Here is a 14,837-nt window from a genome sequence, read left to right as displayed (position 1 = left end):
GATGTCAGACTGAAGGTTCTGGGAGCTTCAGTCTGACACTCAGGCTAAGCCATCCATGCCTCAGCCATCAATCAAGCTAATCAAATAACTGATAAATCAGACTGACAACAACTTGCTGACTGACTTTTCTGACACTTTCCTGACCAAATGACTAATTAATTCATTAAGAAAATAACTGACCAATGAAAATAATCACTGGCTGCAGCTGTACAATGAACAACATATATCAGACAAACAGATGTGAAGGGCCTTATTTACTTACTGGAGAGAGGAAGATATTTAGAAGGAGATTTTGTCAATGCTGTTAAACTAAGATTTCTCAGCATCAGACAAAAACAAGAGTCCATTTTAGACAGAGATCTCTCTACAAGGCTGCTACAGAGTAGGGCTGCCACTAACGATTATTTTCATTGTCGAATAATCTGTCGATTATTTCTCTGATTAGTCGACTAATCATTTCATCGAAAAATGTGTTAAAATGTTGAAAAATGTCGGCCTGTCTTGCCCAAACCCTAAAATTACGTCATCTAATGTCTTGTTTCATACTCACGCCAAAGGGTTTTAGTTCACTGTCACGGGAGAGTGTGTAAAGCTGCCAATATCTGAACGTAAAAAGCTAAAAGAGTATTTTGGGGTACTTTTATAGTACTTTTCTATGAAAAATGACTCAAACCGATTAGTCGACTACTAAAATAGTCACCGATTATTTTAATAGTCGATTAGTCATCGATTAGTCGACTAATAGTGGCAGCCCTACTACAGAGTCCCTTCCTTATGTCGCCTTTGCATTTTTACACAGAACCAAACAATGACGGCATCATGCCACTCCAGTGTGGGATTTTAGACAGCATGCCAGCATGCTAGGCGTGACATATAACAGTGTAGAGGCATTAACTATTAACTATAAATATTTATAGACTGGAGACATGTGTTGCAATACTTACAGTGTATAGACAGTAGGGATGAGCGCGATTAGTCGTCTAAACGATTAAACATCCTCCCCCTCGCTAGTCGGAACCAAAAATATTAGGTGGCTAAACCAATTAGTGTTCTATTGATACTAGTCCATACCCACTGAGCGCAGAGTTGCCCAAGTACAGTTTCACATGGTGTGTGTTTGGGATACAGGTCATAGGAAATTGCAGATTAAATAGTCAACTGAACCCATTAAGAAGAGCAATGTATTCAGACAGAGTTTTTGTGAATCTGATAGTACGATTGCTTTATTGAAAGTACAGTAGTACCATTGCCAATAGTGGAATAGTTAGTGGGCTAAAACTGTACATTAGTTGAGGTAGCACGTTGAAAGGCAGATAGTTAAAGTCATTGCCTTATAGAAGTTTTAGTAAGTTTCCAACTTTTGCCAAGAGGGAACTTTAGATATTGGTCCTTAGATTATGTTCACTGGGTTTCATGCAGATTGGTCAAACTTCCTAGAAAGAGATCGATTTTAAGTGTTTTCCAAAAAATTCAAAATGGCGGAAAATCTACATAACTGGAAGTTATGGGTTCTTGAGGCAAATTTGTTCCTCGTGAGGAGAGGCATCTCTATGCAAAGTTTCATGTCTCTACGACATACGGGGCATGAGATATGCTCATTCAAAGTTTGCCATTTCAATCGGTTGCTATAGTGCCCCCCTTTGGCCAGTTGATACAATATTGCTTCATTTGCAATGACCCTCTACCACTGTGCCAAATTTCACATGGATTGACCATGTTAGTGAGGAGAAAAACGTGGAACAGACACACCCACACACACACCCACAGACAGACAGACATTGTTTTCATCATTATATAGTAAGATAGTAAGATAAGATACAAGGTTGCCTAACTGTCATGCAGCCGCCCACCACTAGTGGGTGCTACAGAGCCGTCAGACAGCAGTCCCCCTACCTGCAGTAATGCTCGAGTAGACTGGAGTTTTAAGACAGCACGGTGGGAAATTGGAGAGATGTCCTCTTGCAAAATCAGCGCAGTTTAACAGTACTTTAATCCAGAAAATTACTTCAGCAGCAATTTATCTTTTTTAAGATGTTAATAATATTTGTTAACTTCAAGTGAGTTGCTGTCAGATAAAGTGCAGGGTTTACATTCATAATGCATGGCGCAAAATGCCTCTCATTTCAGCTGAAATTTTATTATAATTTAGATGTTGTTTTATTAACTTTAAAGTGAATTGCTATCATTTTTGTCAGATAATTGGCAGGATTCAATGTGCCCCACATTTCAGGGGCAATTTATTTATTCTAGATGTTATTTTAGTGGTTAATTTTTGAGTTGCTGTCATGTTCACATTCATACCACACGGCCCAAAGTGTCCCGTACTTCAGAAGATTGTGATTAAAGGCTACAAAGGGCTCTTAATACACACAATATTTTTAGGACAATATTCAAATACTTAATAAATTGTGCTAAATTTTGACTGTTTTCTGAGTGATTTCTTTTTCTTGATTACTTTTGGTCAACAGGGAAATTATTCGCCAGGAGCATCCCTAATAGACAGCGAGTGCTTTTTTATGAAGATATCAGATCAATCCAATAGTGAGCTTATTTGAAGTCAATAACATGTTCAAATCAAATTTTTATTTTGCTGCCATTGTGAAAGCCCGGATGATTGAGGGTGGATTGCTCACTGTTGTAGAGGTTTTGGGCTAGCTGCTCTTTGAGGATGGAGTTGGTGGCAGACTTGCGTATTCTGTTGGATGGTGAGTTTAACTCTTTACCCCATAAAACGCCTAATAGAATCACCCTTATAGAACATTTCTAAGGCTACCCATGGAATTATTTGAATAAAAAAATTAAATCTCGCCAGGTGATTATAAATGAATGTTACACTCCACCAACCTACATGAAACATAGACATGTCATATATCTTTAGAAACCTGAGGCTCTAAACTATCTATTTATGAGGATTTCGATGTGTTTCATTCATTTACCAGTAAGTCATCACCATTTGAAAGCCAAACACGGAACCTGTTCAAATGGGTGTCAAATGTCGTCTTTATGGATATGCCAGGGGCGTCAAAACTTGTCATTAAGGATTTTTTTTTTCCTGACTTGCTTATCACACAGCTTTCAAATCACTTTCTCTGGCTCTGCTTTTTTGAAACCAAAAAAATCACCAGATGGGCAAATATGCATTTTCTGCTCACAAGAGCAAATAACTTTCCTGCTGGAGTTAGGGTTACTTGGGTAATTACGCAGAGCATCAGGGGTATGCTGGCATGTTTTTGCTTGTATTTTTAAACACTAACAATGTGGTGATGCATGGAGAAAGCAAGTGAAAAAAAGAGCCTGAATATAGCACAAATTAATAACAGGCATTGCCTAACTGAGTGAGGACCATTACCGTGACCAACCATTAATCATGTTTAACACTGATCTCATCATACTGTCCACAGCTAGACAGATGACATTTTTATTTTCTCATTGTACAATAATGTTTGTGACCCACTTAAATGAACAGGAGTTTAAAATGTGTCACTGTGCCATTCTAAAGGTAGTTTAAAGCGCACTTAGATGTTAGTATACAAACAAAATTATAAAAGGAGACTGCTGCTGCAAACCAGAGCTGGCCAAGAAAACAAAGTGGTGAGAAGCAACCTCCAGAAGAAACATGAGAGAAAAACAGAGAAGTGAGGACAAAAGGCAGAGCGACTTCAATGGTTGTCACCTCCTGCCAACAAACAACACACAGCTGGTCTGTTGGTTTATGGGACAGCTTCTTCAGAGTGCCATAAATCTTAGCACTACTCCTTTTAAGGGCTTTTGTCCTGCTTTACTCAAAGCCACCAAAGCTGCCCTCTTCAAAGACAATAAATAGGCTTTAGTCAGAGTTCGCTGGCATCAATCTGGCTTCTTCTCTTAACTCTTGGCACAGTTAGGATGGCCAAAAAGAAATGCCAGCAAACAAGACCAAACTGACCAAGACCATTTGGTGTGCTTGTCTAATTCAGCAGGGGCTGTCCAAACAGAACTGTTTTAATGTGAATTAAGAAGCCTTTCAGTTTGACACTAGCTTCATTCAAACATAGCCAGCTCATTTATACTGAGATGTTGTGGTTTGCAACAGAAATGTATCAGCTCATTTTCACTCTCACTGCAGTTAACCCATTAATGGGTTTCTCAGCTGTGTGGTAGTTGTAATATCTTGCTGAATAATGTGTTGCACTTTCCTCAACCCAATGCACAATCTCTAGCACTCTAGTTGGCCCCACATCCAGACCTTTTCAGTTGGTTTCCTTCCAGCAAGTTAGTGACAGAAAAACAACTCCTGATATGTGGCACACTCAGGGTGAGGTTTTCAAAAGTAATCACATTTTTGGATGTGTCAAAACAAAATAATTTACATGCCTACCCTCAAGTTCATTTGGTAATAAAAAACCCAAACAAGTCTCATTCTTTTTGTGTTTCTTGGTTGCTACCATTCAAAGTAAAGTGGCCCTGAGGATGAAAACACATCAATTCCCAAAAGACAACGGCAAAAGAGAAAACCTTGCAACTGTACAATGCATCACAGACTGAGACACAATATATTAAACTATTGACAGGGAATCATTGTCCAACAGTATCTACCTATTCCAGTTTAAGTCTAAAGAAAAGCCACTGCGTTTTCTCTTTTGCCTTTGTGTTTTGTGAAATATTGTGGTGTTTTTTTGAAAAATGTAGTGTTTAGCGAAAGCTGTTCTTTGGTGAAATGTGTTTTGTAAAATTTTGTGTTTTGTGTAATATAGTGTTTTATGAAATGTGTTTTGTGAATTGTTCAAGTGTTTTATAAGACAAGTGTGTTCTCTAAAATGTGTTGCTTTTTGTAACATGTAGTGTTTTATGAAATGTAGTGCTTAAGAAAACTATAGTGTTTTGTGAAATGTGCTGTTCTGTAAAATGCTGTGTTTTGTGAAATGTATTGTTTGTGAACTGTTAGTGTTTTCTGAAACGTTGTGTTTTGACTCTTAAGAGCTGCCTTTCCAAAGGCTCTTAGAAACAAAAAAGGGTTAAGCTGTTTCTTAAACCAAGTGCCAGATGTTGAACTTGTCATCAACCAAAACAACATTAATCAATCATCATTGAAATATCACATACCACGAGTCTCATAAAAATACTCTAAACCATCTACAATTTGTTTCTGTGCTGATGTGAATTTTAATATATAAGGGTTTAAGTTTACACAAACGTGTGCAGGTGACAAATCACTCTGTGCCTGTCCCCACATCCAGCGTGCTAAAAACAAGGTTCTCATGCGAACACGCCAGCCTGCTTTCCCTTCATGTCATCACCTACTCCACATTTCCTTCTCTCTGCTGTTTCTGGCCCGCTGCTCACAGGAAAACACTGAGATCAAACAAGCGGTCACATGAGAAATGAGAGCTGTGCTCTGTGTCGGCCCGGCGTTGGCCACCGGAGTTGCTCGCCTGGGGAGAATCAAACACCTGGCATTTGTCACCCCACATCCCCTTTACAACCAACGCGGCCCCCAGTCCCTGTATGGGGAAACTTAAAAGGCATTTACATACAGCGCAGAGAGAAACACAGGTTCTGCTAGTGCTAAGCAATAACTCCCCTGGCTAAACAAGCTGCCCCTATGGAGAAAGATACATAAAGACCCACGCTTTATACAAGCTTTAGAGAATAGAAATGAAAACACCATCGCATAAAAGAAAACTGCTCAAAGCAAAGGGTTTCAGACCTTTCTTCCACAAATGCTCACCCTTTTTCTTCTTTCAAAAGCTAAAAGGATTAAAGGGGAACTCTCTGCTATTCACTGCCACGTCTCCCCTTTCTCCTCAGGTGTTGTAAAACCATAAATCTTTCTTGTCTACTATTTGGCTTTAAAACAGCCCTTCTTTATGGGAAGGTTCTCCACCAAATGTGCGTGGACCAGGCAACCCAGTCAAATGTCAGCCTATTCATGAAAGGAGCCACTGTAGACGTGAAGTTTTTCTAATCCAGCTCTTGAGGTGGAAGTAAAGAGGAATATTAATACAAGTTTAAGTAAGCACATTCTACATCCATATTTAATTACTTTTAATATACATTTTAAGTGTACAAAATCAGTCATTTGCTGTTAAAAGGACAACAAAACTTCATGTTGTAACTACGTTACTCTAGTTTTGTTCACTTCCTGTTTGGCCACCCAGATGAATGCAGCTGAACTCCCACTAGTTAATGGTGCCCACCCCTTCTTCCAATTCCCCTGCCCAGCCCCCTGGAGTCCACCAGACCACCATTAAAGAAGATTCTCTCTGTTGGTCATTTCATTTTATAGCCCTTCAACGCCGAGGAAGGACTGACCACCAACAAACCCTCCCCTTTAAAGCCTTGGAAGAATTGGATATCTTTCCACAACCCCTCCCCTCACCACTTTTTCCAGTAAAGTGGCCTGAAAGCTCAAATCAGTGAGTCCAATGTGCTGAAATTGTACAAAGGTCAGACAGCTGCTTCTTAAACCTCCAAGATGATAAAGGGAAATCGGTCTCTTTGCTGTCAGTGCTTACATCAATTAAATTAGCTGCTTTACTCGGCTAAGCTAAGACAGTCCAAGAACTCTTAAAGCTCTTCGTTTCGACAACATTTAAAAGTAAAAAAAATAAACAAACATTCAACTTACATCTGATTTGGTGGACTGGTCCTCCATATCCGAGTCATTGGGGTCGACCAGTTCCTGGAATGGCGGAAGTGTCGTCACCTTCCTGCGCTCTGCCTCGTCACCTTCTGGTCGCAGTTTACTTGTTCGCATCTGCGATCTATCCTTCAAGAGTTTCTTATCCAAATGTTGAGCGTCTGACCCTGAAGTCTGCTTCCCTGATATATCCACAAATCCCTTTTTGCGTTTTTTGGTGATGTGATCGTCACCATCAGGGGTGGACAGACGCTTGTTCAGCCCTGACCCGTGGGTCATCCCCTCAGTCCGATGCTCCTTGGACAAAGACTTGGGTTCCTTGAAGCCCATCTTAGGATTTGTATCTCTAAGTGGCTGGTTCTCTTTGGGTTTCCTGGAAGGTTCTTTGGGGGCTTTGCTGGGTTCCCAGCCAGAGTCTCTGAAGGCACTTTTGGGCTCTTTCAAGTCTTTTGGAGGCTTGTCTTTGTGGTCCTTGGAGGGTTTGTGGAGTTTGGAGAAGCTGCTGCTGTTGGTGCTGGTGGTTGTGGCGGTGGTGAGAAGGGTTGTACTGCTTCCTTTGGAGCCATCCTGTGGATCAAAGCCATCAAATGAGAAAAATCATACACTGTATGAACATATTCTACAGAACAATAAGCAACAGATTCAGATTTCTTGATAGCCTAAATGATTATGTACAAACTGCATGATGGCAAGTTAAGTCATGTATGAAAAAATAACACCAAGAAATTCTAACCCACATTTAGGGTGTTAGAGCAGAATTACACAGAATTATCTCAGCTACACAAGAATAAACTTCAGCTCAAAGGATTATGGAGCACAGTGGAGGGAAATCCCACCTTAGGTCAGTGGGCAAACATAATAGGGCAAGGGCATAATTAGCCACAGAGATACTGTCATCTGAGGATGGTATGAGCTTGTATTGCTGTGATAATAACCAATATAAGTGGTGTGCCACAGAAAATAACTCAATAACCCAAAAAATATGACAAACATTTTTTTCCAAGCAGTGTTCAAATCCTACTTTGCAGCAGGAAAAAATGTCTCCTGCGAGTATGTTGTTCTCTTACTGTTCGTCTTGTGTTAACTTTGGAGTGTGCGTTAGACTACATGAAGTACTTCTAAAAAGCTAAAAACCAAACAACAAAGTGAGCAAAACCCAGACAGCTAGGTCAAATGAAGATTAATCCTCCGCCTTTTACACAAGAGAAAACATGCATGCCACCCTGCAGTTTGGCATTACCATCTGTGAAAAGAGGTCTATTCTTAAAAGAAAATCAAAAGGGTCTTCTTAGTCCTCATCTATGGGCTTAAAGAGCAAACTCAGGACTTCTTTTGAACAGTGCTGTTCCGTGGCGTGAGGGGGCCTTTTCAACAGCCACACATGCGCAACCTTAAAAGTGGAGTGAAGGGCAATGGGGAGAAAGGAGGAAATGCATTCCTTCTAACGACGGGGGCCATTTGTCCCTGGGTCTCACCTCCAGCCCCCTTGTCAATATTTCATCAATGCAGTAAACCCATTAAAGCAGTCTAGACGATAGGGTGTGTTACAACTCTGCCCAACCACCTCTAAAACCTTTCATTTTGTCTATCTGCTGGTGACCCTGGGACCTCAGGATGTAAAGCTGCCGGCTCATTCTGAACTCCAGCATGCCCTCCCAGGGCAGCCCAACATAAAACTGGTTTAGTGCTCTTGGGGGGGGGGGGGGACGACGACACAGCGCCTGTACTGCCATCAACATTGAAGAGATCACTAAAGTGGCACTTTTTAACAAACCTTTCAGCACCGTGACATTGGCAGGTTAGCAGGTGACCAAAGTTCATATAAATCACCGAAGAGCCCAAAATAATAACACTGTCAGAGTGGAACTGAAAGCACATCATCACCACCACACACAGTATTTCTTACTTTCCAAAAATGCATTCTCTTTAAGTGAAAAAGATGTCTGGATTAAGTAATTTACCATTTTGATATATTTTCTCATGATTTCACTCTAAGCAATAGAATTAGTAACATTTAACACTCCACTACATTGTAGGGATGCATGATATTGGATTTTTTTCGCTAATATGCTGATATGTAACAATTTGTTTGGCCAATACCTGATACCGATATCGATACATCCACTTTTAGCGATCATCAAGTCTCTTCTTAGTGGAATTAACATCATATTACGCATGCATACTCTTATCTTGGTGGCTCAACAGCAGATAGAGACATGAAATAGAATGCTTTTCAATGTATGTGATATTCACTCATTGTGCAAAGTAAGAAAAAGCATGTTGGCCAATTCATTTTAAAGCCAATACCTGACGATGCCGATGACATGCAGATATTATTGTGCATCCCTACTATATTGCATTTTATCATCTAATTTATTTACAAACATTATTCTTTTCAATGTGGATGTCATATTACCATATCATTTGACATTAGTGATATTTATATTGCATTATATTCAGGGTTTCTACATGGTTCAGCTAAATTTTTATACCACATAGAATGCAGTTGTATCACTGTCATACTGTATTAGCATGACAGTGATACAACTAGTATCTGAGTATGACTGAAAGCCAACTGAATAGTTACAATAAGGCTTGGAATAATATACTTCATAAATTAATGTGACTTGGACCTGAATAAAGGGCATAAAAAGACTGTATTGATTAGCTAATAAAAATCAACAATTTAATTATTTATTTAATTTATTTATGTTTTTAAGACTTGCATATGCCAATGACTTTTATTATATTCTATATTATATACTTTATATACTATACTAATATATTTAGGATAGTATATCTATTTTTCTGTCTAAATATTTTATATTCTGTTCATATTGTATGGTGTGTACATATATTGCATAACATATAACACTACTTTTTAACATTCATTATATTAACTATCCATACTTATCGGTAATAATAGACTGTACTATGTCAATAAAGGGTTTCACAGTCGTTTGACCGAACTCAATATTTTTGTGTCTTTTTAGTATAATTTATAAACTCACATGCTCTCAAAATTAGAGATTTGGTGGACTTCAAAACAGCACAATTAATGTATAACGCTAATATCGCTAATCTTGATTCTCCTTACTGAGGCTAGCTATTGATTCCAAATCCAAAAAAGAAAAAGTCTCGGAGGAAAATAGAGAATCTCATAGTGAGTGGTACCAAATGATCATAAACAGCCCACTGCAGAGTAACTACTTTGTTGTAAAACATACAATGAATGTTCATTTAGACCTATTAGGAATGTTTACAGGCTAATGTAAAATATATAGCCTGTGTTGCCACCACTATAAGGCACAAATATGTATTGCAACTCCAGACAGATTTTTTTAAAAAGAAAATTCCCTTGATAGTAAAGGTTGCTGACCTACATTACTGGCTTACACCTTTTCAGTCAGCAAAACTTGCTTTGGTATGTCACTGGTTCAGAGTATTAACTTTTCATTATCATTTTGTGTGTATGCATGTAAGTTGTATAAGTTGGGAAACTAATTAAATAAATTCACATGAATATAAATATCCACATGAACAAATAAATATATGTGTGTATATATTTTTTTCATTCATTTACTTATTGTCTTTGCTTGTTTTTGTTACTCTTTTGTTTTTTGTTTTGCTCACCTTATGTGCTGCTTTAACATGTAAATTTCACCCAAAAAAGTCTTCTTTATCTATACGCATCTTACATCCACTGCTCTTTTTTAGTTGAAATATTTCAGACGTTGCAGTATAATAGGAATTTAATAAATAAAAAGGGGGGAAACTAAAGTATTTATGACCTTTTTTTTCCAAATAGTTATGGTTTATTATAAAAAGTTCTGATGTGTTTAATACCAATAATTCTCAACATGCAAAGGAGTGGTGGGGAGAGAGACGGAGAGCGAGAGAGAGAGAGAGAGAGAGAGAGAGAGAGAGAGAGTGACCTCCTGCTCCACAAGTAATTCATCACATACACTGTGTTTAGACTGGAAACTGTTTCCATGTGAAATGGGCCTCTCCTAACCTGGCTCTTAAATGACACTATTTAAAAGGGACTAAAAATAACACATAATGGAAACAACATGCCGGCTTATTGACACACATGATTTAGTGCTGCACGAGATAATGTCTTATATCTCACATGAAGCACCTAGGCCCATCATTTATGCCTTTTCTTTTCTCCATGCCCCAATTTTGTAACATTATTTTCTAAAACTTCCATGCATAACAAGTTTTAAAAAGACATTAGAGCAAAATATGGGCACTGTCAAACCCACAGGTTGTCAAAGATTCACAACATGTGTCTGAGTCGGTGGAGTAAGTGCTTATGGTTGAGCAGCAGCCAAGATATAGTTTGCTTAAGCCAAAGTTGGATGTCTTCGAAATCCCTGAGTTTAAATATCTTGGAGGTCTTTGAACCTGCCAAATATGCGGGGGGATTAGGGCTTGGATACTTTGAAGGGGTAAAAAAGTTTCAGAGCTGGGTGGGGAGAAGAGGCAGAGGAGAAGGTTGTCTTGCTCCAGGCAAGTACCTGGAAACTGCACTGACCTTTGACCCATGGAAGCTTTTGCTCTTCTTTGGGTCAGAGAAGGTGGATGTCAGCGAGCTGTTGGGAAGTGTAGGCAGCTTCAGGTGCTGGCCGAACAGGGAGGTGGAGCCCTCCTGCATTACCATCACCTGCCAGAGGAACAGCAACAAATCACAATGATCAGAGGCTTCTTTACTTTCAAAGAGTTTTCACTGGGCTACAGTTATAAAGTAGAAAAGCAGGACTGGGTATCAAACTTAAATCTTTTTTGATGTCATCATGAAGTATTGAAAACCTTTGAGTACGCAAAGCTGGCAGTAAATGCTCAGCCAGATTCTTACTTATTTTTATGGAACAACGTTCATTTCAAGGTATTACATAATGTGCACTATTGGAATTCCTAGTCTACTGCTGGTGTACTGAGAGGAAGCAGCAAAGGCTTTGAAAGCTTATTTCATATTCTGATACTGAACTAAACTTTTTATACCAAGAATGGCTGGACGTGTTGTGAGTACCTGATTTATGAAACACAACATATCATCTGCATATAAGGCATTTTGGTACATCACAAGGAAACATGACCCAAATTCATTTTTTCGGCTCTTATATGACGCAGATAATTTTCACAGTAGTGTGGAAACAGAAATCCTATTTTTTAAGTCAGATCTGGGCTGCTTTAATATGTCATCTGATCACTGGCCATGCGACCGCCGTGAGGACGGTCATACTGGAATTCATGAGCGTTTTCCCATACAGTACAAATATGGTTTTTCCACATCATGCTTCTTTAAGAAAGTGCAGATCACTCACCATACAGTACCATACAGTGCCAGAGAGATGTGTTTAAACTACAGAAGGCTGCTGTAGCCGTACTGCTGCTGACAAGGGACAGCTTGCCTACATGCTATGACAGCATTGTCATGAGGTCTGACAGAGAGATTGGAATGTAGCCCTGAACATCCCAAAGTTTGGAAGAAGTCTTCCTCTGTGAAAATCTCCTCCTCTGGCTGAACCCACACATCTCTCCACAAAACTAGCAGCAATAGCTGCTCATAGAGCTGGTGGACTGAAAGTCCATCTGTACGAAAGCCCGTTATCCCAAAAACCAATGCCTGTTGCTCCAGACAGCCATTTCTTCGAAAATACATTAACGTTATACACTCTCCCAAACAGAAGAATATGGCTAATTATTATGCAGAATGATGTCATCACATCTTCCTACTATGGCGATCGTTGGGAGATTCAGGAGCATTAAATCCTTTAATGTGAACATAGCCTTTGTGATTTTTAACGGTTACTGGATTTAAGTTATCTGACGTGCCAAATAGTTTGTTACACAGAACCATCTGAAAAGCCGTTATTGGAAAATCGAAAATGGAAGGCATCATCAAAAATACTTCGCAAGTGACTGAATGCTATTCTATCAACCTCTTTAAGGCTCATTCATACTCCCTTTATGTACAAAAGTAGATACATCTGTACATCTGTTGATACATCTACTTCCATGCATCCTTTATGATGACATAGATACAGCCAATAGATTGCACTAGAGGGCAGAGTCAAAAGTTTCACACAACAACAAACGAGGCGACGGTAGAGGAGGTCTTAATATCGCACCTAGACAGCGGTGGTCTGTGCAGCCATTGCATACATCCTTTTATGTGGAAGGAGAATGTTTTTCACCACATTACCAACTTGTTCTGTTCCACCATTATTTTAATTTCTTCTTCACCTCCTACAATCAAATCTTGCTTCAACTATGCTACACTGCATCCACGATCTCTGGTGGTACTGCTCCATTTCGTCCATATCGTAAGCTTTCAGGTAACATGCATAAATACCGACGAAATTAACGCAAAGTACGGACATAAGGCTCCATTCGTATCCATCTCAGTATGTAACGTTGTGCATAAATGAGCTCTTAGGAGCCACAATTGACGTTGTGATTGAATAGTCTCCTATTGCCGGTAGCTCCTCAAAGGATGCTGATTGGTCTGGACCACTGGTGGTGCTGACACAAACCTTTAATTGAAGTCTGGCAAGATGGATTTTCATGTGATGTTGCTACAGCTGCCATGCAAGATGTTTTTAACTGCCTCTGGTACCATATTTTTTTGGGCTAAAGGCTCAAGAACCGGTAGTACAACAGTGGTACAAATAGTAAAGAAGGGAAAGTTTGGCTTATTTTGTTACACAACAAACTGTTTTCTCAGGTATTGTTTTGGTACAAAAAATTTCAAACAATATTCAACTATTTCCTCACATAAATGGTAAATTCAACAGCACAGATGTTTTGGATATATCTCTTAAATTATATTGGGACCTCACTCTCATCACACAAATTACAACCAATGTAATCAATCTGGAATCATTAAATGAGTACAGTAACTCTTAGTTACTTCAAGTGGTCCAGTATGAACTAAATAAGGCTTTTATTAGACTTCAGAGTACTGAATTAGTGCACCGCCATCTTCAATGTCAAATGTCTACACAGCACACATTCAAACACCTGAAGCTGCCTGTTTTGGCTGGAATATCTTACAGTCATTGCAGGACTAGAAACATGGCCAGAATATGCAAGTAAAGGCAACACAGCTGCTTCAGTGTGTCTGTACTGGTGTGCTGAGGCACATGACGCTAAATCTCCCAGCCAGGATAAAAGTAGTAGTATAATTACACAAAAAGCAATTTGAAGCCACTTTATACATGTGTCTAAATCAGTAGTCATCTTTTAAAAAAAACTGTTTCAAACATGACCCCCAGAGCATGCTGGAAATCTTACTTTTGAGTCTTCTGAACTGCGTTTATGAGGATCCCGTTGCTGTTAAAGAGAGAGACAACAAAAGAAATGGATAATTATCATTCACAGCTTAAATCCAGAATATATGAAGACATTTCACTTAGCTAGCTTAGATTGTTAATGTGCAAAACTGTAACACTGAATTGAATGAAACTGTGCATAGAAATGTACTAAGGTGTTTTAGTGGTGAGACTCTGCCTCTGATGGCAAAAAAGACAATGTGAGTTTTGATATGGTCTATGTCAGCACTAGATCCCTTTTTGAGGCTAACAAGAGGGTGCAGGGCAAAGTAAATAGAGAGCACTTAGCTTCAGTCATAAAACCTCCAGACTACTGGGGTCCTCTGACAGGGGAACAACAGACTCACTGCTCCCAACAGTGAGGAAGCAACCAGGGATATCCAAGCCTAAGCTGAGGACTGTACCAGGGCCTCTCCAGGTGTACTTCAATGGGTCGGTGTGCTAAAATAAAGCCTACCATAATCCGATAATGTACTATGCTGTGTTTCCTCCACCTCTGCCTGCTGGTGTTGCAGCACACTGCTCTCCTTTGCCACGGCTAGCCTCTACACTGCAAGCATTTTGCTCCACATGCAAGCAAAAATTAGGGTGTGTGAATGTGAAACGTTGAGTTGCACTGTTTATGGACTCTGTTTAGTTCTTCTAGAGAAACCCACAGTCAACCTTTCTGATGCAAAAATTCCAGACCTTTTTTTTTTAAAGATATTTTTTGGGGCTTTTTCGCCTTTAATGTATAGGACAGACAAGCGTGAGGGGGGGAGAGAGAGGGGGAATGACATACAGCAAAGGGCCACAGGCTGGAGTCGAACCCGGGCCGCTGCGGCAACAGCCTTATACATGGGGCGAATTTGACTGAATCATTGACTGAAACTCATGGC

General features: G+C 39.5%; 1 protein-coding gene across 2 annotated transcripts in view; it reads right to left on the bottom strand.

The window, feature by feature from the left end:
- mllt3 (MLLT3 super elongation complex subunit) overlaps positions 1-14,837 on the bottom strand; it is a 76,831-nt gene that overhangs the window by 21,495 nt on the left and 40,499 nt on the right. For both annotated transcript variants that reach the window (XM_049568020.1, XM_049568021.1), the window contains exons 5-7: positions 13,922-13,960; positions 11,160-11,288; positions 6,608-7,186 (exon numbers count right to left, since the gene is read on the bottom strand). In XM_049568020.1, coding sequence (XP_049423977.1) covers positions 6,608-7,186; positions 11,160-11,288; positions 13,922-13,960 — 747 coding nt within the window. The remainder of the gene's footprint in view (positions 1-6,607; positions 7,187-11,159; positions 11,289-13,921; positions 13,961-14,837) is intronic.

This window comes from Epinephelus fuscoguttatus, linkage group LG23, assembly GCF_011397635.1.
Source record: "Epinephelus fuscoguttatus linkage group LG23, E.fuscoguttatus.final_Chr_v1".
In the NCBI taxonomy this organism is placed as follows: domain Eukaryota; kingdom Metazoa; phylum Chordata; class Actinopteri; order Perciformes; family Serranidae; genus Epinephelus; species Epinephelus fuscoguttatus.
Note: the sequence above shows the minus strand (reverse complement) of the source record. Positions and strands in the feature narration are given on the sequence as shown.